The sequence below is a fragment of the Sander vitreus genome, chromosome 11 (genome assembly GCF_031162955.1).
Source record: "Sander vitreus isolate 19-12246 chromosome 11, sanVit1, whole genome shotgun sequence".
Classification (NCBI taxonomy): Eukaryota; Metazoa; Chordata; class Actinopteri; order Perciformes; family Percidae; genus Sander; species Sander vitreus.
In genome coordinates, this window is record NC_135865.1 from 16,106,612 (window position 1) to 16,130,456 (window position 23,845).

Sequence of the window (23,845 nt, forward strand, 5' to 3'; positions counted from 1 at the left end):
TTTAATTTGAAAATCTTAATTGTATACGTCTACGTCTTTGTGAGTTCTAACAGTAATCTGAATTATGTTTTCATGAAAAGCAGATACATACATTGAATGAGTCACTTTCATTTGAGGCATTGGTTTGGATGTATCGCCACCTGTTGGACACTAAGAGCTGGTGCTGGTGGATTCATCAGAAAAACATTCAGTTGTGTGTGCTGCAGTTACAAGAAACATTTTTTATATTCTGGCTACGTCAGGATCACCAGGGCTACTTCATTTCAGGTGTGTTTTGTATACAGTGTAGCCTACTAAAAGACAAATGGCAGCTCAGTGTTGGCTCAGTAAGGCAAGGCAAGTTTGTTTGTGTAGTACCTTTCAACAACGAGGCATTTCAAAGTGCATTACAAACTGTATACAAAGACATGAAGACATGCTATAAAAGATACACAAGGCAACATAAAAAAACACATATATATATGATATAAAGGGGACATATTATGAAAAACTCACTTTTTCAGTGCTTGTGCACATACATTAGGGTGTCTGGAATGACGACCTCTGCTTAGATCAGAAAGCATCGGATTCAACAAGTCATTCAGATTTAAAATGAATAAACTAAAGAAATAGAGGAATACAAAATACATTGCCATAATAAAGCAGTGAAAGATATGAATAGTCCCCCCTTAGTTTAGTCAGTGTAAACAACAAAGTGTTAAAGGTGCAATATGTAATACTGACAGCTAGCATTTAAAATAGTTACTGCAGTCCAAATTCAAAATACTAGAGAAAGTCGTCTCCCCCGCCCCCTCCTCCCCAGACTCGAAGTTCACGTTGGTTGCAAGGCTGAGACTGGAGCATCCACAACAATGTTGCTAGACGCTTGTCTCACATAGCCAGACATTACTCCACAGAGCAGCGGAGTAGCTAACGTTAGATGCTGGCTATATTGACAGTCAAAAAAGCCTGTGCTCACACGGAGCTCTGTACCCAACTGACAGACACACTTTTCGGCTTAGACTTACGGTAGAAACAGCAAAAAATATCACTACCTTGCAATCTTCCAGCAAACTCCATGATTAAAGTTCACCGTGGTTGTGGAATAATATTTGTAAGTATTTCTGTTGGAGAATAATTATGAAATACAAAGTCAGTACCACCACTTGCCTTATGGGATAGACTGATATTTCATAAAAGATATGTTCAACTCTAGATCTTCCACAAGGTGGCAGAATACACCGCAACATGTTTTTGTGCACCAGCAACAGCTTCACATGACTTCAGCACCTCAGTTCAAATCAATATACAGTGTTTTTGTGTGTAAGTTACAATGATACGTCCTGATATGTCCTGTTTTGCATTAGAGGACTGGGCTTGTCTACTAGTGACATTATCATCATATTGGTAGAAACTTAATGCACAGCCATTTATTTGTTATTACGATTAACATATTCAGAGTTTCTTTCCATCTGGATAATGAAATGTGAGCAAATCTGGATTTTAAAGACATATTAAAAGGTTTATTACAACAACTTATCAATTAAAATTTTTATACAGAACTTTCACAAGTTACAAGTACACTTTCAACACAGTATCACACTCCTTTTTTAGCAGTTAAGCCAAGGTACAACAAATAACCAAAGCTTTCATAAACTTAGAGCCTCAACTCAAGTTGAACCAACTTGTTTAATGATATTTATCTGACCGAGACATTATAGAATAAACAATTAAATTCTCGCAGAGAATTATTATCTCATGCAGACAGCACATAACAGTAAAATAAATAAAAAATCATACTTTAAGAAAACAATGCGTTAGGTTCTCGTAAAACTACACAGTAGTAAGCTAGTACAGACTAAGAGAAAAAGCAAATTGACTTCATGGTGTGATTTGCATCCTATTATTCAATGATACAATGCTTACAATTCTTACAGGCGGTAGTAGTGTTACTCTAATATACATGATGTGATTCCAGTTCACATCTGAATGCTTTAATCTTACATGAAAATGAATGGAGTCAGGAAGAGGCCTAGCCTAATGATTGAAACATTGTTAAGATCAACTGCTAACAGAGTTTATGTGATCAACAGGGTTCAGCTACTGAAACCAGACTATTCTATAAAAAACAAAGTACATAACACCTAGAAAGATCACATATAACGTATCATTGTTATTTACAATGTTTTCTAAAAATCATTAAAACAACATATTGCCCTTAAGTGTTCTGCATTAAAGCCAGAAACAGTCACTTGTAAAGCAAAGACAGTATACAAAGCAAGATATTTCCTTACTGAGAAACAATGTTCATGAGACCCTTATTCTGAGAGAACAGCTATCAACTAAAGCTAATCTGCATTAAAAATGTACTCCATAGTAAGTAATTCATACAAAAACATTAATGGCACTGAATGAAGTCACCAGATTGAGTAATGGAAAAGGTACTGCAATCCTACAATCACTGCTTCAGGAACAATCAGACTACAGGTGGAATGTTAATGAAATAACACACATTTCTAACCAGCTCACTTCTTTAAGACTATTTGTACAAGCCAAGGTGAGCTCAAACATTCAAACTGAACAATGCAACTACAGTTGATTTCACTCACAGAAAAGTTGTCAAATTTAAATGATTCTGATGCAGCCATTTAAAATGTGTGTAATGTGACAGTATTCAAATCTACTTCTAAAAAGCTGCCGGTACTTAACATTTGGACTGTCAAAACTCTAAAAAGGTAAACCTGTCATTTCTCAAAATGTGCAAAATGGAAAAAAGCAAATTATGAAAAAAGTGACTGCTCTTTATGCCACTCTATCATAAAGATAGTGCTTATATAAGTCATGAAAACAATCAAGCAAACTACAAATGAACCACATCACACTTTAGTAAGGTCTCAAACAATTCACTGAACCATAAAAACAAACAAATTATATATATATATATATATGAGTAATAAATAATTAAAACAAATACTTTTTAGAACCACATGTTTTACATCTTTCACCTAAAGTGCCTGTTCTTTTGTCTTCATCAATTCCAGAGAAAACATTTACATTTTTTAAAAAGCATGGCCAACGGAGCACAAAATTAAAACATAAAATAATAAAATAATAAATTAAAACCAAAACTGAAGCCTGGAGAAAATCGCTTTCCTCCGTTTGTCAGAGAGATTGAAGAGGCAACGGCGCTCCAGTGTTGACGCTCGGGCACAGTTTGGGACGATCAACTCCCTGAAGGCTGAGACTGGGTCTCCTCTGTGCTCTGGTTTGATGAGGTGGTGGAGGCACTGGACGGGGCCGAGGCGGCCAGGGCCGTGGACGAGGAGCTGACCCCGTTGGAAGTGCTCACGGAGCTGTGCTGGATGGCCTCGTTTTGGGGGCTGCCGGGGACGGACATCTCCTCGCAGCTCTCGTCTTTGTCAGAGACTGTTAGAGAAGATGAGAAAATAACCGATGAAATAGCTCGTAGCATTATAATGTTTGGATTTCGTCACATTGCAGTTTACCTGCAGCATTTAACTGATATAAAGCCTTGTCATGTAGGCCTAATCAGATGTAAAACAGCTATTTGCATGTGGTGTATGCAAACTGTTTCATTAATCCCCATAATGCTACTTCTGCACCCTTTCCTTTAATTAAAGCACCAATGTCAATTTAAACCCACATCATAAGGGTACATTACGTTCTGGGGCATGTGGCAGTGTTTCCCATCCCTAACTGCATTCTCATTTGTTTTTTGTTACCTTGCCAACTACTGCAGCGACAGATGATTACAGCACCTGATTTTAATGATGCTCACACTGGAGAGTAGGGAAGACTTGGAGTCGAAATGCCACCAGCTGTTATGCAGTTGCATTGAATTAATTGGATCCTGACGGAAAAAAAAACCTCTACTCTCATGCTCCGTTTTGTAAAGGAATAAGGAGCACAGTGATAATTAATATTGTTAATGATATGAAGTCACTTGTTATGGCACTTTGTAATTAATGACTGGGTTTCGTATTTGAGAACATAAAATACAGATTCCATAGCAAGAAGAAGCAATTAAAGTGCAATACAAATGCCTTCACTTTGGAGGCTTCATCTGCCTTCTTGACTGGACTTTGACCGTGTGATTTAGTGCAAGTGAATGTCAAAGCGCTATAAACTCCCTTGCTGTTTTACTATACAGAAGGTCAACCTCAGGATAAATCAGCTTGGTGGTTTTGTTCCATGTTCAAGTGAGCATTATTACTCCTAACGACATTAAGAGGTGGTTGTCTATATCATAATACTAAGAAATTCTGGTTGCCTGGGCAGTCAGAGCTTTTTTCTGCTCTCTTGGTTTCTGAAGTGGGGTTCGCTGTAAGCAGATGGACAGTTTTGTGTGCCAAGTGAAAGCATGTCCTGGCTTGTTTGTGGGGCAGTCTGGGTAATTTCCTCCCACCTGCCATGGCTACGCCTGGGCAGGACGATGAAGGGTATTACCAGGTCTGGGGTTGCAGTGTAGCCTTATGGGATATGTAACACTGGGTAAAAGGGGGGGCTTGATGAGGCCTTTACATGAACGAGGGTTACGGATCAGTCAGAATCAAATAATGTGCTTCACTAATTAGCAAGATCTAATATTTCAGTGATTCCCAAACAGGGGTACTCATGCCTCAGGGTGTACTTAAGCATTTGCCAGGGGGCAGCTCAACTAATCTGAAAAAAACTGAAATTACAATTTCATTTAAAATATTGAATCAGCCGTAACACCTGTAAACTACATGTTGTGAGTGCATGAAAACTAGTCAGCAAGCAAGCAGAGACATCTAAACACGCATGAAAAGTAATGGATAAATGGCTGAAGTAGATAGCTACAGAAAAAGTAAAGAACTAACAGTTCAATAATATAATGGATAAATGGGTGAAATAGCAAAAGCCTTTGAATAGTTTTAGCGAACCATTTCACTACTTGAAGTAGGAGTAGTGGAAACAACTTAAATATATATAGCTAGAATAAAAACTTGAAATGGTTAGCTAAAACTTATAGATAAATAGGTCTGTGGAGGTACATCAGACAAAGAAAGAAGGTTGGGAACCACTGGATTATTTCATTCTGCCATTCTACCAGACATTTATTTTCATTCTCATTAGTTGACTTTCCTTCTTGGCTTGTCTAAAATCTACCCCACCTGTCATGAGCCAAACTGATGAACTTGGGTATTTGGATGAGGTTATATTTTCCCAAACAGGGTAAAAAGTGCTCCAAGTGTCATCCTTCACAAAGGTCTCAAAACACGGGACAGACGTCTTCAGCAAACACATGAGAAAGATGACCCAATTCATCCGCGGATCTTTTCTAAAAAACAATCCAGACGATACCAAATGAGACCTGGCTCTGACAGCCCACTCTAGCCTGGAAACCATCAGTCCCATAATGCCCATGACGTGTGTCAGTGGGATGGTTAGCAATAAGGGATGCATAATGAACAGCCTAGCTTGGTGGACACCCCGCAATGAGAATGCTCTGCAGTCTTGTCAAGCTTGTTGCTTTAATGGACTCATTTCAGAGGCAATCATTGTCAATACAAGTCAGCGGAGGCGTTTAGAGAACAGTGGCTTGGATCACCACTTGTTCTCGTTGCATACTGGCTCATCTGTGAGGGAAGGTGAGTTATGATTGGAAAGATCTGAATGACACAGCCATGGTCTCAAACAACAAAGAAATACTGGTGATATAATTTTAAATGAGACCATGTTATGAGCACTGGCATGGAGAGGACACTGTCCAGGCTAACAACAGGACAGGCTGCAAACAGGCAGAATCTTCTTATATATTCAAATATTCATGATCGTTGTATGGGGTAGGTGTTACAAAAACAGAGATCATGCTTACTTATCCATTTCTAGGCAACCCAAGCATTTGGTTTCTGAACATCCAAGACAGTTAGCTTCATCTGACAAATGTTTATTTAGGTGTCAAATGAGGAGGAAACAATTGGTTTCTTGTGGTTACCACCTGTGGCCTCTTGAAAAGACTCAAACAATGCCGCCAGCGAGAATTTGTCTGAAACTGCACTGCCCATAAATATCTTAACTTTTGCAAAGTTGAAAAAGGGGGGATCTAATATATCAATAGCTCTTTCTGTTTGGCCATAAGTAAGACATGTCCTTCTAGTGGTTAGCTGGAGCTCATTTTAGAAGTGTTTCACTGGAAGCCTCGGGCTGAAAATAATGGAGCATTACTCACTGTGATAGCCAGATTTCTTCTGCATGGCGGTTACAGGGCAATCTTTATGAGCCAGAAGAAGCTGCTTCAGCTGAGCCACTTCGTTTCTCAGCAGGGTGACTTCATTCTTTAAGAGAGGAGACACACAACAGCACTCAATAAAATGGTCACTTTGGAGCATACAGTATATCAGATTACAACATGTATTCAAACAGACGACATGTGCACATAGTTCAGATCTGGAAAAATGATTTTCCAAAACCAGATAAAGGTCAGATTTCAGTTAATTAAAAAACGACTGTTTTGAACGATGTCTGAACTACTAGAGCCAGACCCATACTTGATTTTTGAGGCCGATACTGATACGGGGAGCCCGATAACAATGTATTGTCCACTAGTAAGTTTACTAGTTTTTACATAAACATACAACATATGTAACACAAACATGTTTAATAATGATCACTTCTGTTTGTTTTTTTAAAGATTTGTGACCAGGATATGTACTGAGTGGTGCATTTTACAGTTAAAAAATAAACATGTTGGTGCTCTCTGGTGGACAAACTATGTAATGATGACACTGTTTTAACATCTCAAACATATCTTTAGCATTCCAGTACTGTTCTTGTTACTTTTTGGCCCACATTTAAGTATCTGCCATAAAGAAAATATCTGCAAATGTGTCAGCCCTACCTGACTTATCGTTGTAGCTCTAGTCAGTTATTAATGGGATCACTGGGTTAAATACTCAAGACATCCTTTGTACAGTAAGGCTACATGACTACTTCATTACTGCAGATAAACTCCAAAAGAAACAGAAAACACAGGGAAAGGTAGCAGCATAATGAATGAATTCAGGATAAAGTATGATGCACTTCTTCATTTATGTTTTTCCAGCACAATAATTATGGCCCTTCACTGGCTACCGACCAGGACATTTGTCAGAGGTGAGCTGTGCGCATTGTCAGTGCAACTTTGTAGATGCTGCTGAGATTTACACTCTTGTGTCCTTACAGCTCCCACGGGAGCCGAGGATTTCTGCATGTCGTAAAGACGGCCACATTACGCTGAAGGTGACTTTAACTGGATTTAGAGCGGCCAGGGCCCCGCAGAACACCCAATGGCAGATTTAAGCTCCTTCTCTTCTCCTTTAAAGGACTACGGGCGGCTTAATCTATTAGTCTAAAAGCAGCCAATTTATTTGATTCCATCTGCTTAGTCTTGCTGGTGTTGGCAGGGCTGAGCTATTGTTAGACAGATTTAAACACAGCTGGACGAGCGTATGTATCACATGTTGCCAAAGCCATATTCACTTCACTTCCACCATGACTGCTGCCATTTACCGACAATATAAACACAAACATTTAAAACTCTCCCTCCACTCCACCATGGGTAAGCATATGAGGCAGACTTGTAGACAAAAGTCAACAATGTTAACATCCAAAATCTTCTTTCATTAGTTGGATGTAAAAAAAAAACTAAACATCTACTGCAGTGAAAATACAAAGCGTTTGGTTGATTTTCAAATGCATTTACAAAAGCATTTAGCCAGAAAATGAATTAAAAACCATTACAGCAATACTGCCATTGACCCTCTGCCTACAGAAACGTCAAACTGCATCATACCTGGAATTTTAACCCGGAAATAAACTGGACTTTTGAGAGTTAAACTTGTTTCTAACTTTATGAATTAATCAAAATTGAGCAAATGGGCCTTGGGCGATGCTGGAAGCCCTGTGAGCTGCCTGGTCTGACACCTCATTAAAAAGCCAGTTAAGGATGATGTTTAAATAATTGTGCATCATTAGAGGTAGTTTCACTGATCAGCTGGGCCATGTCAGCATGTTACAAAAACTGCACTACTGATTAATGCCTTCATATAAAGCGCCCTTTTATTCTCAGCCACATGTTGTTCCCTTCTTTGTAGTTAACAGCGATTCACCTGTCCTTCCCTTTTCATCTACCTATATTCAAATACAATCTCAAAAAGCACACTCATGACAAGTGGTGATAACTTGTTTTTGAACCAGAGATTAACAACATGAACCTATTTCTTTATATTGTAGTCTATCCCCTCCTCCACCTTCCACATCTTAATCTGCTTTCATAGATAAATAAGACAGTAAGCAAATAAACACCACATCTCATTTAATTGTCTGGAACACCGATGTGCCGCACCCCCGGCTCACACTTATCAACAGAGACAGCAGATACATGAACTGTTTCGAACTTGTCAGCATCAGATCCTAATTGCTTCCAGCAAAATGAAGGTTCAAAAAGACACCTTTCCCTAGGAGATTTTTGAGGCCATTCCGTAAACTGCTGAGACAGAAGCGAAGACACGCTTGTGCGCGGCTGACATCTGGAGGATACATCTTTATTGACAGGGACATATCGATGTAAAGGGCTCACACACCGCTGCTGTCACACGACAGCTCTTCTTAATCGGCTTTAATGACTTAATCACCACAGAAGGGAAAAGTCTGTGTACTCTACGCTTACACCAACAGCACATGGTGATAAATAGACATACGCATGTATACAAACATACACAAACTGACACAGTGATGCATAAGAGCAGAAAAACAAAGACAGATGAAGTAGTTGTTGCATGCAGTAGCTGAGGGGAAAGGTAAAGAGCACCTGTAGTTGTCCGTTCATGGAGTTGAGGTCCTCAGCCTTCTTCTCCAGAGACTGGACCCAAACTTTCCTCTTCTGCCTACAGCGAGAGGCTGCAGCCCTGTTACGCTCCAGGAACTTCCGCCGCTTCTCATCTGGGTTTTCACTTGTGGTTCTGCGCCGCCGACCCCCTGTGCTTGGGGGGTTTTGCGCAGGGGGTGCCGGGGAAGCCTGAACAATAATAATAATAAGACAAAATAATAACTGGCAGAACAAAACCACCACCACATCTGTAATGTGACATGTGTATTCGAGTATATATATATATATATATATATATATCTCGAGTATTGCATACTGAGTAACTGAATTGGTGTGGTTACACTCATAAAATACTGAAGTTAATGTGGTTAATCACATTATGTACTCTGTTTAGTTGCCTTTACATGATGATCAGGACAGTAATTTCACCGAGAAATACATTTGACATGTCAGTTTACACACAGAAAGATGTAACAAATCTAGTTTCTTGAATGCTATGCAGGGCATGTCTTGCCAAGGAAAGCAGTGGGATACACAATAACGCAGGCAGGAATGATTCAGACAGTGAGAAAGCTAGTAATTTACAACTAATTTTGCACATTGATGTATCTATTGTACATCCAGGCTGGGTATTGTTTAAAACATTTTCATACTACTTTTGATACAATACTGTTTTGGTACCAACAGCCAAAAACACACTTTATTCTGATACCATACTTTGAGAAATATAAACGTGTTTTTCTACGGGACACCTTTTTCATTTAACAAAAGAAGCTAAAGGTCTCAACAAAAAAAAACTGCTGTACAAGAACTTTGACTAAATAAATAGGCTGAAACTGGGGAAAGTTTGATATAAATCAGAAACTATCTAATCAAAATAATTACAAATGTGACCAGAGATTTGATGCCATCTTTCTTGATAGTTTTGATATTACAGCTACATTTCAGTCTTAATGAAGTTCAAATTATAAAGATCATTATTCTGCAGCCATGTATACCCACAGATTAAAGACACAAAAGAAGAAGTCTCTTTTATGAAACACTCATACAGAAGTTTGTCCCTGTACTGCAGTTGTGAATACGTACAGGTGTCTCTGTGGTGGAGGTGGCTGGCTGCTGAAGGGAATGGGGCGAAGGTTCCTCAGTTGTGGGCAGGTGAGGAGCTGGAGCAGGAGTTAGGGCCGCGATCGGGGCTGGAGTTGGTGTTGGGGTCGGAGCAGGAGAAGTGGGAGCAGCAGTGTGGGTTACAGCGCTGCTCTGCACTTCACCACCATTTCCATTGGTTACCTGAGGAAGCTGCTGGCTTAATGGGGCCTTCAGATTCTGGGAAGAGAATTTGGCACGGGGGAAACCAGTCATGAAATGTTCATGCAAAGAAATGGTTGATACAAGAGGAAAACTATATCCAGTTATATAAACACAGTAAAAAGGAGGTCATGCTGACAGTAGACCATTTTTTTGCTATTGTATCATTTATCATTCAATACATTTAAAAGAATAAGACTATTAAGGTAACACTTTCAAAGCAGAGTACCAACGTTTTCTTTTTTTTAATGGCTGCTGTGTTTAACACTACATGACTATGATTTCTACCTGTAATACCTTCTTTTGAGCGAAGGTTTAGCAATTAGGCTGGTTGTGAAAAACAAACAAGGTTATTATAATAAATGAAGACTTATCTAAAATAAAAAACAAACTGTTAATTCAAATCAAATGCTAGTAACATATACCCTTTATTTAAAACTAAAACTAATCTGAAATTCAAATGAACTGAAATACACTTTAATTAGACTAGAACAAACTAACCAAACTAACCTGAGCCACTTAATCACACGTTGCAAATGCAGCTAGCAGTGGGTGGGATCATTTTGAACACAAATCCTTAACTAACAGTTGACAATTATGTTTGGGAAGTTGAAATGAAATGGAAAGCCCAAGAAATTTAAGAAAAATACCTCAACGACTTAAGAAAATGTGTGAAGTTGAGAAAAGTGGTGCCTAAATGTGACTAAAAACGCCAGAGCTATTAGAGCATTAGCAGTTAGTGAACAGACTGTAACATTCTTGCTTCACTAAAGCTACTGAGTTTACAGCAGCCTCAAAGAAGGGAGGTATCACCGTTGACATTATTATTAGGAATGGTTACTAGATTACTAGATAGAAGTATTTTCGTATTCCATGTTCCCTCAAAATGAAGGTTATGAAAAGGATTCTAAAATAAAAATCTAATAAATCCAGAAAAACTAAAACTATGAAAAAATCCTGCAAATAGTAAAGCAACTTTAAATTAAATTTTAAAAAGTAGAATTTAAGTAACCTCGCAAAGACACTGAAGACAGAACTGTCTGGTGAAGCTCGTAACACGCTCCTCACATGTATTTTGCATATGTTTAGGTTGTAATGTTATCTGGACACCAAAGGTGATGGACTTCCACGCTACATAATGTGACCCAAACGATCAAAAAAAATAACTTTTTCAAATATTGACTAGGACTGCATATGGCACACTCAAAGACGGCCCATTCACAGAAACTATTTCTCTACGGATTGGTGTCCATGATTCACAGGCCAATTCCTCTAGTATCAAACACTGAGCAAACAAGGTGAAAGTGAATGAGCCTTTCGAAGCAATAACAAAGTGAGAGGGAATACATTTACATGAGAAAACAGAGGACCACATTATTCTAACAACTACCTCTGCCAGGCCAATCTATCTACCAAATTAGTTTATCGTGTAATACCCTTCCAGAAGCTCTTCTGGCAGAAACAAGATATTATTCTCTTGGAATGGCCCATAGAAAGAGGGAAAAGCCAGTCAGATTCATATTTCATCTCTGCCATGGAAACCTCATCAGTGTAATAACCCTCCATCTCATGGGTTTTATTCAACCATCTGCTACTATATTACTTATCTTTATTTTGCAACTAATTAACAGCATAATCTTCTAAATTCAGCAAGTTAATTATCGTTATTGTGGTCTTTGCAGCATCATCAGTCCTTGTAAAGTGCCGTCTCTGCGCCCCCTGAGAGCTGGGTGGGGGCGGGGAGCAGGCAGGTTGAGAGGGGGTCTGTTTTCTTGACGCAGCCTCATTAGGTGTTTGCTGATGAGCTGAGTGCGGTGGGAGGTGTCAGGAGTGAAGGGGGGGGTGCAGGTCAGGCAGGATTCTGCTGAACAAAAGGTTTCATGCAGGGTGAGGCCGACTTAATGTGCCTCGCTGAGCGTGTGCCAGGATGCCCCCAGCTGGCTTTTGCTGGTAGCCCCCTCCGGTTGGCCCCGGTGACGGCGTGCTGAGCACAACGCTGTCTCCGCGTTTGTCATCTCCGTACCCCATGATCCCCGACAACACCCTCCCCCTCCCTTCACTCCTTCCTGGCCATTCGGGATCAATCCTTCCCACCCAACACACACACACACACACACACACACACACACACACACACACACACACACACACACACACACACACACACACACACACACACACACACACACACACACACACACACACACGCCTCCTCTCCGCAGTTTATCTGTTAATTTCCACAGGCGGAGCATGCTGCGAACACTTACATGTTCTGTGATCCGTGCTTCATCACATTGCCACTGATCTCCCTCTCAACACTTCATATCCCTGCCCTTCAACTATCACTGTTTATACAGGAGGACTTGGTTACAAGACTGCTACGACCATCTCCACTACACAGAGACATATTTGTTTTCTGATTTCAGCTTTTTTTTGATTAAACGGTCAATTATTATTTTTAAATATGAATTCATAATTTTGTCTATACAATTTGTATAGAAAATAGTGACAACTGCCCATTATAATTTCCCAGAGCCTAAGTGTTTTGTCTGACCAACAGTCCAAAACCCAGATATTCAGTCTACTATCATGTATGACAAAGAAGAGCAGCAAACCTTACTTACATTCCTTTTTATTGGTATTTCTATCAACTGTTTTATTTAATGTAATGGTTAATTTTCGTTTTTGCCGGAACATTGTTTTTGTAATGGACTGCATCTTTGCATGAAAGGTGCTATACAAATACAGTTATACAAGCTATACAAATCTAACAACACAACAAGAATATTTCGGGCCCAGCCTGCCACTGGCACCGTCATCTGGTCAAAGAAAGGCCGCTTATCGCTGAGCTCCCTCATTACTTTGGTTGTTATTGCCTCTCTCAGATGGGAATAACAGACTCAACATGGAAATAATATTTGATGTAAAAGAAGATATAATTAATACCAGCTTTGCTTCTGATTGGGCGGGCTGTGGAGAGGGAGGTCCTGGGATCCCGGGGACGTTAGGCACTACGGTGACAGGTCTGACAAGCTGACGGCAGAGACACAGAGACAGATAAGCATAGAGAAAATTAGTCTTCAGCAGTAAAAAGGCAGACGGTGCTCCCACACAACACAGCCACGGCAGGCTCTGAGAGTTTCCTCATATCTCAGCCTCATTAGGTTGGATGGCCTGTTATTTTGTGGAGGCAGCGCCACATGGAGATGCAGTGTGCACACTAATGAACCTCTGTCTGCCTGCGTGAGAGCATATGGGCAGGGAAGCTGCGGCGAGGATGGAGAGTCGGAAGGCCAGAGCCAGGCCTCCTCTTGCCGCTGACAATGAGACAGAGGGAGGTGGGGGGAGCTGGAGAGGGAGAGAAAGTAAGGGGGGAAGAGATGATCGAGTGAAAGGGAGGCCCACTGGTGGCTCATGTTCTCCATCTACTATTGCCCTCCTTTACTTGTCAACGGCTTTCCCAATCCCCAAAGGGGGGAAAAGTAGAGTTTTTTTCCTGCTGTGCTGCTATCAGGAGATAATCATCTGCTGCTCAGTGTTCCACACAGACAATCAGGTCTACAGTGAACAACAAGACACGCTTCATGGGGGAGTTAAAAAAAATATATACCAACAAGACCTCCATTTACAACATGTTTTCTATATGAGACACTGTCTTGGGTTGCAGTTATAATTGGTTTACAAAACACATTAGTAGTATCATCTATCTGCTCTGTCAGAAATCAAGAGCGTTGATTCTAATTGTACAAGGACAAATAGCAGTGAAGTATCCTGGACTGGAGCCTGCTGTGCCTCAGCCAAACCCTGTGTCTTTGCCATAGTGACACACAGTTATACTCTAAAGTCCATTATTTCACTCAACTGCTACTGCTCTGAATTCACTGCCAAATATGAGATACCTAAGCTGTAAATAGTCCCTCTCTCCAAGTAGAGCAAAGAAAATATGTATTAATGTATCGCTACGGCATAGTGTAGTCTGAAAAGTCTTCAAATTTAAAATGTGAGTAACAAACAGTGAACTCCTGACCAGCAAAGCATCAAGTAATTCAACACAGTCAAGTGAATCTGTTATTCTACACACTGACTGGACTAACATATAGTAATCTAAAATTACCCTGCTTGAGAAACAAATGCTTTGGTTTAATAGTTAGTTAGGAAACAGCATTCAACAACACACTCTAACCACGTGGTTTATTTAGTAGTTGTTCTGGAGCTTTGTGATAGGATAGAAGGTTCCAGACATCTACTAAAAGGACCTTGTGGTGAGATTGTTTTGTCGGCAAAAACGTGTTAGTAACATCACTATTTGTTCAGTAAGTAAAGGTCACTGCATGCATTCTTAATTATCTGACAGTTTTAATCAAATAGTAACCAAATTATCAAAAATGTCTCATTTCAAAATTCTGCTTTAACTAAAATACACGGAAACACAACATTAGCATACTATAACCAGCAGCACACTCACAGGGATTGCAGTTGGAATATGTACACTTGAGCTTGTAATAGACGCAGGTATAGCAACTGGCATGGTCTGGCCATTAGGCAGCTGTAAGAGCACAGGGAAGGTGCCAGATACCGGGCTGAAGGGGGAGAGAAAAGAAATCCCAGTGAGGAAAATAACAAACAACTTTTTGATTAACACATAAAACAGGATCTTTCACAAATGAAAAACAAGGGTGGCTACTAATGCACACATTATGTCATAATCAGGCAACAACTTATGGAAATAAAGTGGAACCAAAACAAAATCCAACTGATGAAATACATCTGGTTCAAGCAATATTATTAGAACAAATATTCTGTCATCACATTAGACCCCATAAGTGGCATCAGTGTTGCCCAGATATGGACTTCTGGTTTGGTGTTCCCACCAAATCATCTGTGTCTGGCTTTTCAAATATTCATTTAAATACAAGATATTTGTACCCATGTATTTAAATTTGAAGCATATTTTACTACCAAAAAGCTGAAACAAAAGACAAATCACATTTTCGACAAACTAAGTCCTTTTTTGATTCAGTGGGATCAGATTAAAAACAAAACCAGCTACATTTGTGAGGTGTGGGCCCAAGGAGACTTAGCTTAACACAGATTTAGAATGAAATCCCTGTCCATGTGTCATTGCAAACATAATTGTTCGGACAGATTTTTAACAAGAACAATTTATCGCAATTTTGACCTGTGAAACTTACTGAAGCTGGGGCTCAGTTTCACAAGCTATTGATTAATATTATAATTAATATTTCACATGTATACTGTACACATTCATCTGGCTGGCTAGCTCTGGCTAACTTGTGCTTTACTGAACACTGTCCGTGTTCTATAACAATAATTTTATCTTATTGTATCTTTGTTAAAATAAAAACAGGCTAAATAAACTAAACAATCATATATATGGGCCTAATAAAGTGACTAGGATTGTTATTTGGAAACCCCTTTCGTTATTTTTTTGTCCACCACTCCGTAATTGAACTGGAGCTACGAGTCCATATTTGAGCAATGCTGATGTTGTTCCTGAAGATGGGACTACAGCAGTCTACAGCCAAAAAGAAAAATTCCTGCAGAGTGCAATTAAATCAAAAACGAAACAAGCACATGCCTCATGAAATATGAGCTCACCAAGACAAAACTGCACAACTATAAAAAAAGATGACTTAATAAAACTATGGTTTTAAAAAAAAAAAAAAAAAATGGACGTTTTCAGTTACTTACACTATAGGCCTATTAGTGGATGGGACTTGGGTAATAACAGAGCTAGATGTTGGTGATGGAAGAGCTTGCTGTATTACAATATTAGCCTCTGAGGTTGCTAGAAGTACATTGGGAACTTGGAGGGATGCAGGATGGACTATAGTGGATGTTGGCAGTGAGGCAGGCTGCAAAGATAATTCCTGAAAACATCATACAAGACCTTAGCTTCAAGAAGTGTTTAATGAACACCAGATGTTACTTCTTATGATAAAAAGGAAGGCCAAATGTCACTGTAATTTTCAAAAAATTAGGAATAAAAGAGCTAAACAAATTTTAAAAAAAAAGCTAATTAAAATGATCTAATATCTCCAATGAATTTCTCTAGGTAATAATTTTGTGCAGTACTGTTAGCATTTTTTCATGTATCTTTGAACATTGAGAAAAAGTCAAGCTGAAAAAAAAAATCTGATCACTTATTTAATTAATATTCATACCAATGGATCTGTAACTCTAGAGTAAAATACCAATCACAGAAGCAGAAGGAGAACACCTGTTTTTCACTCTTCATGACAGCGTTGTAAACTCTCCACGATTAGCACAAATACTAGAAACGGCTAATTCAAAGGCTTTACCTTGTCATCATTCGTAGTAGATTCAGGGTGAGGCAGAGGGCTATCTCGATGTGCCTCCATAGCTGTGGGTTCCTCAGTTTTGTTGCGTATGATAGGCGTTGCAAGAGGTGACAAATCCAATGGTAACTACAGAAAAATAAGAATCTCAGTAAAACAGATCAGTGATATAAATGCTAACCATGGGACAAACAGAAGTTAGATGACCTGCTGACAAGGAGTTTGACAACGACAACAACCTTTTTAATGTCATCTTCTGTCACTTTTTTGAAGTCATGGTCGAATGGACTTGCAAGTTCATTGAACAGTCCAACCTCCTCGCAGTTCTTCAAAAAGCGGGTAGGTGTAGGTGTTTGGTCTGCAATGGAGGAAAACCTTCAGTACAAAAGCTGTGATGTATCAAGTATTAATTACATAAAAATATCTCAACTTCATGAGCACTTACCAGCAATGATGACACTGTCATTCCTCGCTGGGCCAAACTTCAGTGTCATCTCATGTTTGTGTTTGTGGACAGCCAAGTGATCCTCATTTGTAAATCTCTAAGAACGGAGAAAAAAAGAAAACAGAAAGGACAATCAAACAGGATCTATATGGATAAGTTCTGGAACACCCGTTTACAGTTTAAGCGCAACATCCAACAAACATGTCTTTAATAAGTTGCAGGCGGGCACTTTAAATGTCTTTACTGGCATTACTCAGGTTAAGACAAAACATTAAATATATGTGTGTAAGGTATTTCTAATATTGCGTCCGCATTCACATATTAATGAGGGTAGACTTAATGCCAGAAACTACTTTCTAAATAGTCTTCAAAATTATCTTGGAGGGTTGTGGGGTTTGCTGCTTGGACTTACAGTATGTAGCATAAATGAGTACACCCATGCTAAATTTGACTAAAAAGAGGAATAAAAAAAAATCATCTTTTGGAAATTGATCGTAATGCCTTAATTAAAAAAATTAGGAAAAATCCAACCTTTAAGGACACCAATTTTCTTTGTGAATGAATAATGTACCGTGAATAAATAAATGTTCTTCCTTAAAATACAGGGAGCATAAGTGAGTACACCCCTATGTTAAATTCCCATAGCCAGGCAGATTTTTATTTTTAAAGGCCAGTTATTTCATGAATCCAGGATACTATGCATCCTGATAAAGTTCCCCTGGCCTTTGGAATTAAAATAACCCCACATCATCACATCTCCTTCACCATACCTAGAGACTGGCATGGGGTACTTTCCATAAAATCATCTCTCAATGCAAATCAAACCAGCTATTAGGCCAACTGAAATAAAACCATGCCAGTCTCTAGGTATGGTTATAGGTATGGCATAGTATCCTGGATCCATGAAATAACTGGCCTTTAAAAATAAAAAAATCTGCCTGGCTCTATGGGAATTTAACATAGGGGTGTACTCACTTATGCTCCCTGTATTTTAAGGAAGAACATGTATTTACTTACGAGACATTATTCATTCACAAAGAAAATTGGTGTCCTTAAAGGTTGGATTTTTCCTCATTTTTTTAATTAAGGCATTAAGTTCAATTTCCAAAAGATGATTTTTTATTCCTCTTTTTAGTCAATTTTAGCATGGGTGTACTCATTTATGCTACATACTGTATGACTTTAGAATATTGAAAATTCTGGCTAAGGGCATGTCCAAGTTGGATGACCAACCAGGCAGAGTCAGAAACTTCCCTGGGGGTCCAGTTCACCCACAGGAGCCCCAGGTTCACTGTATGTCAGTTGCATTTTGGTAATTTGATTACTTGCAAATATGTCTGGGAATCTGTACCCCTAGAGTACAAAATCGTCTGGGTCTGGCACTGTTACATAATCTTGTAGTCCTCTCTTCTAAAGTGGCCCTGTGTTAAAATCTAGCTCTAACACCTTTATTATTTTTTTAGTTTATATTGTGTTCGCATAATGCATTTTCAAACCAACCAAACAGGTTGATCCAGCCATAGGCCTGTCTACTCACAGGGTCATTTGAAACAGTAGCACAAAGTATCATTTGAAATAACAGAGATAACTTACCTGTCCACACCCAGGAGCAGTACATTGGAAAGGTTTATCATCACTCATATTAAGGAATTCCTGTTATGCCACCCTAAATTAAAACAGCAAAAAAACAAAAGCTGGAGTTAAATTTCAGACCTAAAGATGTGCATGCAAATAAGAGTTAACTAATTACAAACAAGAGTATGGGTCCATCAAGTGTTGTAGAATAAATATTGTAACTATGGCAAAACATTCTTTCAGCAAATGTACAGAGCTGATATCGGATGTGTGACTAGGTTGGAGTGGCACTGTACATGTGAATATCCTGAGAGAGGACACCTAGAAATGTGGACAAAGCATAATGATGGGCGGTTGCTTTGGTTGTTTACACCTCAGTGTCATCAAAAAGACGGTCCGTTTATTTTGCTCCAAATACGCGGCTGAGAAGGACATCCTGAGCTATCCTCCGCTGACATTTTTACCGCTATATTGTAAAGTATCAAGACGCAACACAACACAAAAACAATAACGTTATTACAGAGTACGATTATCTTCTCTCGTCGCTTTCACTAAATAACGTTAACCCGAGCCCTGCAACCGTCGCCATATTTGAACCTTAATATCACTGTAAACAGAGATGTCAACGTATATTTCGAGGTCGTTCATTGTACCGGAGCACAAGTCCCTCGCGGTACCAGAAATTATGCTATTACAACCGCTTTTTACCCATTCCCTATCAGTGGGATCCATAATAACGCTCACTTACCCCTCAGCCACAACCCTTAATTTCCAAAATCCCACTGCTGTACCAAAGTCTCGCGAGAGCAGCTTGAGCTCTTCCGTGAACGTCACACACGGACAGAGCCAGGATCTTGTTATGCACTTTTTCTCATGTTTGATTTTGATACTCAAGTCGTTTTTTAACATACATACATTTAATTATATATCCTCTTCATACATGTTTTAAAACATATATTCTGCTTTGAAAAATATTTTCGTTTCGAAAGATGATTTACTGAACAAAATGTCTCCTACCTAACAAACAAATTACTCTCCTTTCATGTTTTGGAGGCTTTATGTTGCCACATCACCTATATTTGCTCCTTGATCATTTGGTTTCAGCACACCTTGAAGTTTTTAAGTGCCTGCATACCTATTGATATATTTCATTTAAAATAATTGCATTGTGGTAGCCTTTGTTCACTTTTAATGTTTGTATCCCAAGGTCCAGGGTTATTTATCGAGTAACGTTAGTTGTAGAACCATAGAGGGTATTTTTTGTTGTTTTTAGGCTACTATTCAGGGTCAAATACCAGCATTCAACTTCCTGTGACACCCTAAACTGTCAGCATTTTTATTTGGTATTTACCAATTATTAAAACCTAAATACTCAAACAGTTGAACAAAACCCCCCCAAAAAAAGAGATCCTCAATTTATGCTTTATGATTGATAAACCGTAACGGATAACTAAAACTTAACAATGGTAATAAATTGACTTATTTTGGTTTAAACTAAATTCTGTGCAAACCAAGCTTACATTACAGAAAGGACCAATGACCCCAATTGGTCAGTTTTTTAAACAACCCAGGGGACTTTCAATGATGTTCAATAAAGTCAAAATCCATTAAATAGCTCAATTAAATCTAGATTTATTTAATGTCATTTACAAAAGCAAGCACTCACTTGCTGTCTAATTACAGTACTATAACTGCATCTGTACCAAGAATTCATGAAGGTGGACCCCAAAAAGCTTGCATGTGATGTGCTGAGAAAACAAGGCTGATTCATGGCAAGTCTAAGCAGCTGCTTCACAGAAAAGATGACATTCAAGAAAGATTTCTCTTTTGCTAGCATGATATCCAGACAAAAGTTACTGCCATTGTTAAATAGTCAAATACATGTATTTTAATCACGTAATTTCTTACATTTGTACAATACATGCTTTGCGTATTTCGACAGTGTCTGAAAGACTTCAAAATGTACATTTCCATGACGCCAACACGGAACAATTTTGGTAGCCACAATAAAATATGTAGTCACATCTGTAATGAAAGTGTTGTATGACAGCAGCGTTTTACATAGCAAACAGGATAAGGAAAGCAACCATCAAACAGAACAGTCCCATGGCTTCAGACAGGGCAAATCCCAGGATGGCATATGAGAACAGCTGCTGTTTCAGAGATGGGTTCCTGCAAACAAGAACAAACCACGTCAATGCATCAACGGAAAAAAACAAAGCATGCAACAGAAATCTATTAACCTAATTTTAATATTTTCAGGATGGATGCATGCAGCAACAAACCTAGCATAGCCGATAATGAGACTGCCAAACACAGTCCCAATTCCAGCTCCGGATCCAGCTACTCCGACTGTGGCAGCTCCAGCTCCAATGAACTTGGCAGCGGTGTCAATGTCCCTGCTGATGGCGCTGGTCTGGAAGCCCCTCAGTGTGACCTGGGTGAGGGGGCTCTGTGGAATCACAGCAACACCGCTCTGGAGAAAAACGACAAAAACTGTTAATTTCACCTTTAAAACCAATGCCATGAGTTAGTTGACGTCCAAAACAGTGCTGAAACAAATATTAGTGATAGGAAAAACCGATTAAACAACAACACCGACTAAGTTACAATTGTCATAATAATTTTTTATAATTGTGTTTAGTACCAAAGCCTGACCATTTTCCATGTTAACCTTTACAATGCAAAGAGCTAAGTTTTTCTACATTTCAAATTAAAAACAAATTTTGTAGCCTGAAAAGCTAGTAAGTGCAAGATGAGTTGGGGGTCTTTAGGCTATTGGTCAGACTAGTTTGAAACGGTCACCTTGGGGTCTTAACATTTGTGATGGACATTTGACATTTCTGACATTTTATAGGGTAAATGACCAGACGCAATCAGTCAAAATTAGTAATAAGTGGTAGTGGTCTTCTTACCTGCGTTTGCTGCTCAGGCCTGGACAGCACAGAGGCAGAGAGGGGTCTGTAAAGAGCCCGGGAACCAGCACGGACCTGCAGCAAAGATACAAAAAGCCGTACAAATTTAGTTATACAACACACAAGCTCAATAAGACGTGAAACATATTGTTGTTAGCTAGTCCCAGTCTGAGCAGGCGGGAGGCACCTTGAATGTCACTTTGTCAATCACAGTGTCATTCACTGCAGTGCAAACACTTATGACCTGTGGCCTTTAATGATTTGAGTGCAGTCTGTGCTGTCAAAGTCACTCCAGGTTAGTTTGAAGTCTTTATATGTGGTGCTGGCAAACTACAATAAACATTGATGGCAAGCCTACTAACTAATTGCCCTATTGTAATTCAAACTGGTTAACCTGCTAGAGCTACTAGAAACAGAAATATGACCTTGGAGAAGGACTAACAACACAGGCTACATATGTTTGGAAACAAACAATGCGCAAATACACAAAGTGATAGTTTGTGCATCAATTGCACAGCCCTGTTTATGAGTTTGCAGCTGAACAATGCACTATATTCGGCTAACAGAGGCAGTCATGACCTTAGCTAACGGCCATTAATTAACATGTCCGCTACAAACGAAAGCAAAGGCAGTGGCAGTCTTTTGAACATAACATGCATGCACCTTATTCATGAATTTTAGGACTACATTGTCACCGTTTAAAAAGCCTGTCATTCTGTGCTTTAGCATTAGCGAGCTAGCCTGTTGGCCTAGACTGCATATAATACCCTTGCCAGTCTGCTACAGTCAAGTTCAACCGGAGGCCCACCGGATTTAATCGTGATATTAAGAAAGCAAGACTCAAACTTGCAGGATGAAAACATCGAAGAAAGCAAACTCACCAGAGCCGGCGTGGAGACGAACTTTGCACAGGCGTACATTTTCTACTTTAGGTAATGTTAACCGGTTCGGTCAAATCTGGTTGAAGCCCGGGTCTCTCTGAGGAGGAAGACCGGAGAAAAGTAAGGTCAAACGGGTGTAAAAATGCTCCACAAAGAAAATAAAGCCATTCATATGTACATTCACATCCATTCTGCATGCTATTCTCACTTGTGCGCTGCAATGTGAAGTTAAGAGAAAGGATGAAAAGGGATTTATAAAGACAGACTTCTCATTCAAACTGCCATTACCCACTTACCGACTGCAGAGGTCGAACCACAGTGGAAAAAGTGCGCATGCGCAATGTGACGTATGTAGAGGCACGGATGATGACAGTGGAAGGTCATTTCACAAAACTTTATTTACACCGACGCTTGGGTTTAATTGTTTCAGTCGGTGTAATCCTTATACCGGTCATACATCCATGCTGTAAACACCATGTCCAATAACTTCAATGTACAGCCAGAACAAGCCAATACAGAATATACAAATGTGATATTGTCAGAAAGTGTTGAAAAAGATTATTTTTCCAAGTTTAAACCTACATCAAGGGGAGACTAAAAGGGAACGTGGACTTTAATGGGTTATTTGATATTTATTTAAAGCTGCATTTCACCATAATAAGTAGTACGTTTGGGGTGAATGCAATGACAACAGACTTCTAGGGAAGCTTTAGTTGCATTTGTTTCTGTATGATGGGTCATGAAATAGGCCTATATAACCTAGGCTACCTCTAAAATAAACATTATAAATAAATGTCTGATTATTAGACATTAAATTGTTATTGCAAGATTTTTGTAGAAAGGAGGGGTAAAATCTATTTGTAAAGTTGTCACAGTTACTATTAAGATAACCCATTCTTAGTAGACCTTGGCTCAATGGGAATGAGGGTCTATTCCAAGGGTGGAAATATTTGTTTGTAGCATTGCTGCGGGTCAAACCAGGAAATATTCTGGCCGGGTTGGCTCAGTGGTAGAGCAGGTGCACATATGCTGAGAGGTATATGCCTCGATGCAGAGGTCCAGGGTTCAATTTCAACCTGTGACAAATTTCCTGCATGTCTTCTCCCTCTGTCTCCTTTTTCTCACCTAGCTGTCCTGTCAAAAAAAATGTTGCCCAAAAAAAAGAAATTTGGCAATTTAGATGAGCTTAGTGTGATCATAACTCATTTCCGAAAGGCAATGTGCTTCCCTTTCATATATATTTACATTCAGCACAGTGACACATTTTCAGTGGATCAAGAATGTAGCTGGAAGGAGAAAACCCTGTTTCAAAGGTGTACTAAATGATATTGTAATTAGCATGATACTAGTACAAAATCTAAAATTCCCTATTTTTTGTCAAATAGTCTCCATCCTGTGGCTGCAGGCGAAGTAGAATTTCAACCAGTATTTCAAAATGAGTTTTTTCCTCATAACAAAGGCTGCCTGCCACTGTCCACTACCTGTTGTGGTGTGAATTTAACACTCTGCCCAGAGGGACTGATGGCTCGGGGCCCTGCCTGTGCATCTCACAGGCTGATGGTGGAGCTGTAGGC

General features: G+C 39.3%; 2 protein-coding genes across 6 annotated transcripts; both read right to left on the reverse strand.

The window, feature by feature from the left end:
* Positions 1-1,476: 1,476 nt before the first annotated feature.
* On the reverse strand, positions 1,477-19,288 carry atf2 (activating transcription factor 2). Of its 4 annotated transcripts, none has more exons than XM_078261911.1 (12): positions 19,224-19,288; positions 18,494-18,566; positions 16,901-16,997; positions 16,695-16,813; positions 16,459-16,584; positions 15,848-16,026; positions 14,601-14,715; positions 13,082-13,168; positions 9,917-10,153; positions 8,813-9,019; positions 6,194-6,299; positions 1,477-3,405 (listed from the first exon to the last, which is right to left on the reverse strand). In XM_078261911.1, the coding sequence occupies exons 2-12, from the start codon at positions 18,539-18,541 to the stop codon at positions 3,203-3,205; spliced, it is 1,524 nt and encodes a 507-aa protein (XP_078118037.1). In that variant the 5' UTR covers positions 18,542-18,566; positions 19,224-19,288; the 3' UTR covers positions 1,477-3,202. The 4 variants fall into 4 exon arrangements, with proteins under 4 accessions (XP_078118037.1, XP_078118038.1, XP_078118039.1 ...); XM_078261912.1 differs by lacking the exon at positions 19,224-19,288 and adding an exon at positions 19,184-19,207; XM_078261913.1 differs by lacking the exon at positions 19,224-19,288 and adding an exon at positions 19,129-19,153.
* Positions 19,289-20,091: 803 nt separating this feature from the next.
* On the reverse strand, positions 20,092-22,644 carry atp5mc3a (ATP synthase membrane subunit c locus 3a). Of its 2 annotated transcripts, none has more exons than XM_078261915.1 (5): positions 22,568-22,644; positions 22,272-22,368; positions 21,391-21,465; positions 20,761-20,951; positions 20,092-20,647 (listed from the first exon to the last, which is right to left on the reverse strand). In XM_078261915.1, the coding sequence occupies exons 2-5, from the start codon at positions 22,308-22,310 to the stop codon at positions 20,533-20,535; spliced, it is 420 nt and encodes a 139-aa protein (XP_078118041.1). In that variant the 5' UTR covers positions 22,311-22,368; positions 22,568-22,644; the 3' UTR covers positions 20,092-20,532. The 2 variants fall into 2 exon arrangements, with proteins under 2 accessions (XP_078118041.1, XP_078118042.1); XM_078261916.1 differs by having other exon boundaries at positions 22,480-22,571.
* Positions 22,645-23,845: the final 1,201 nt, after the last annotated feature.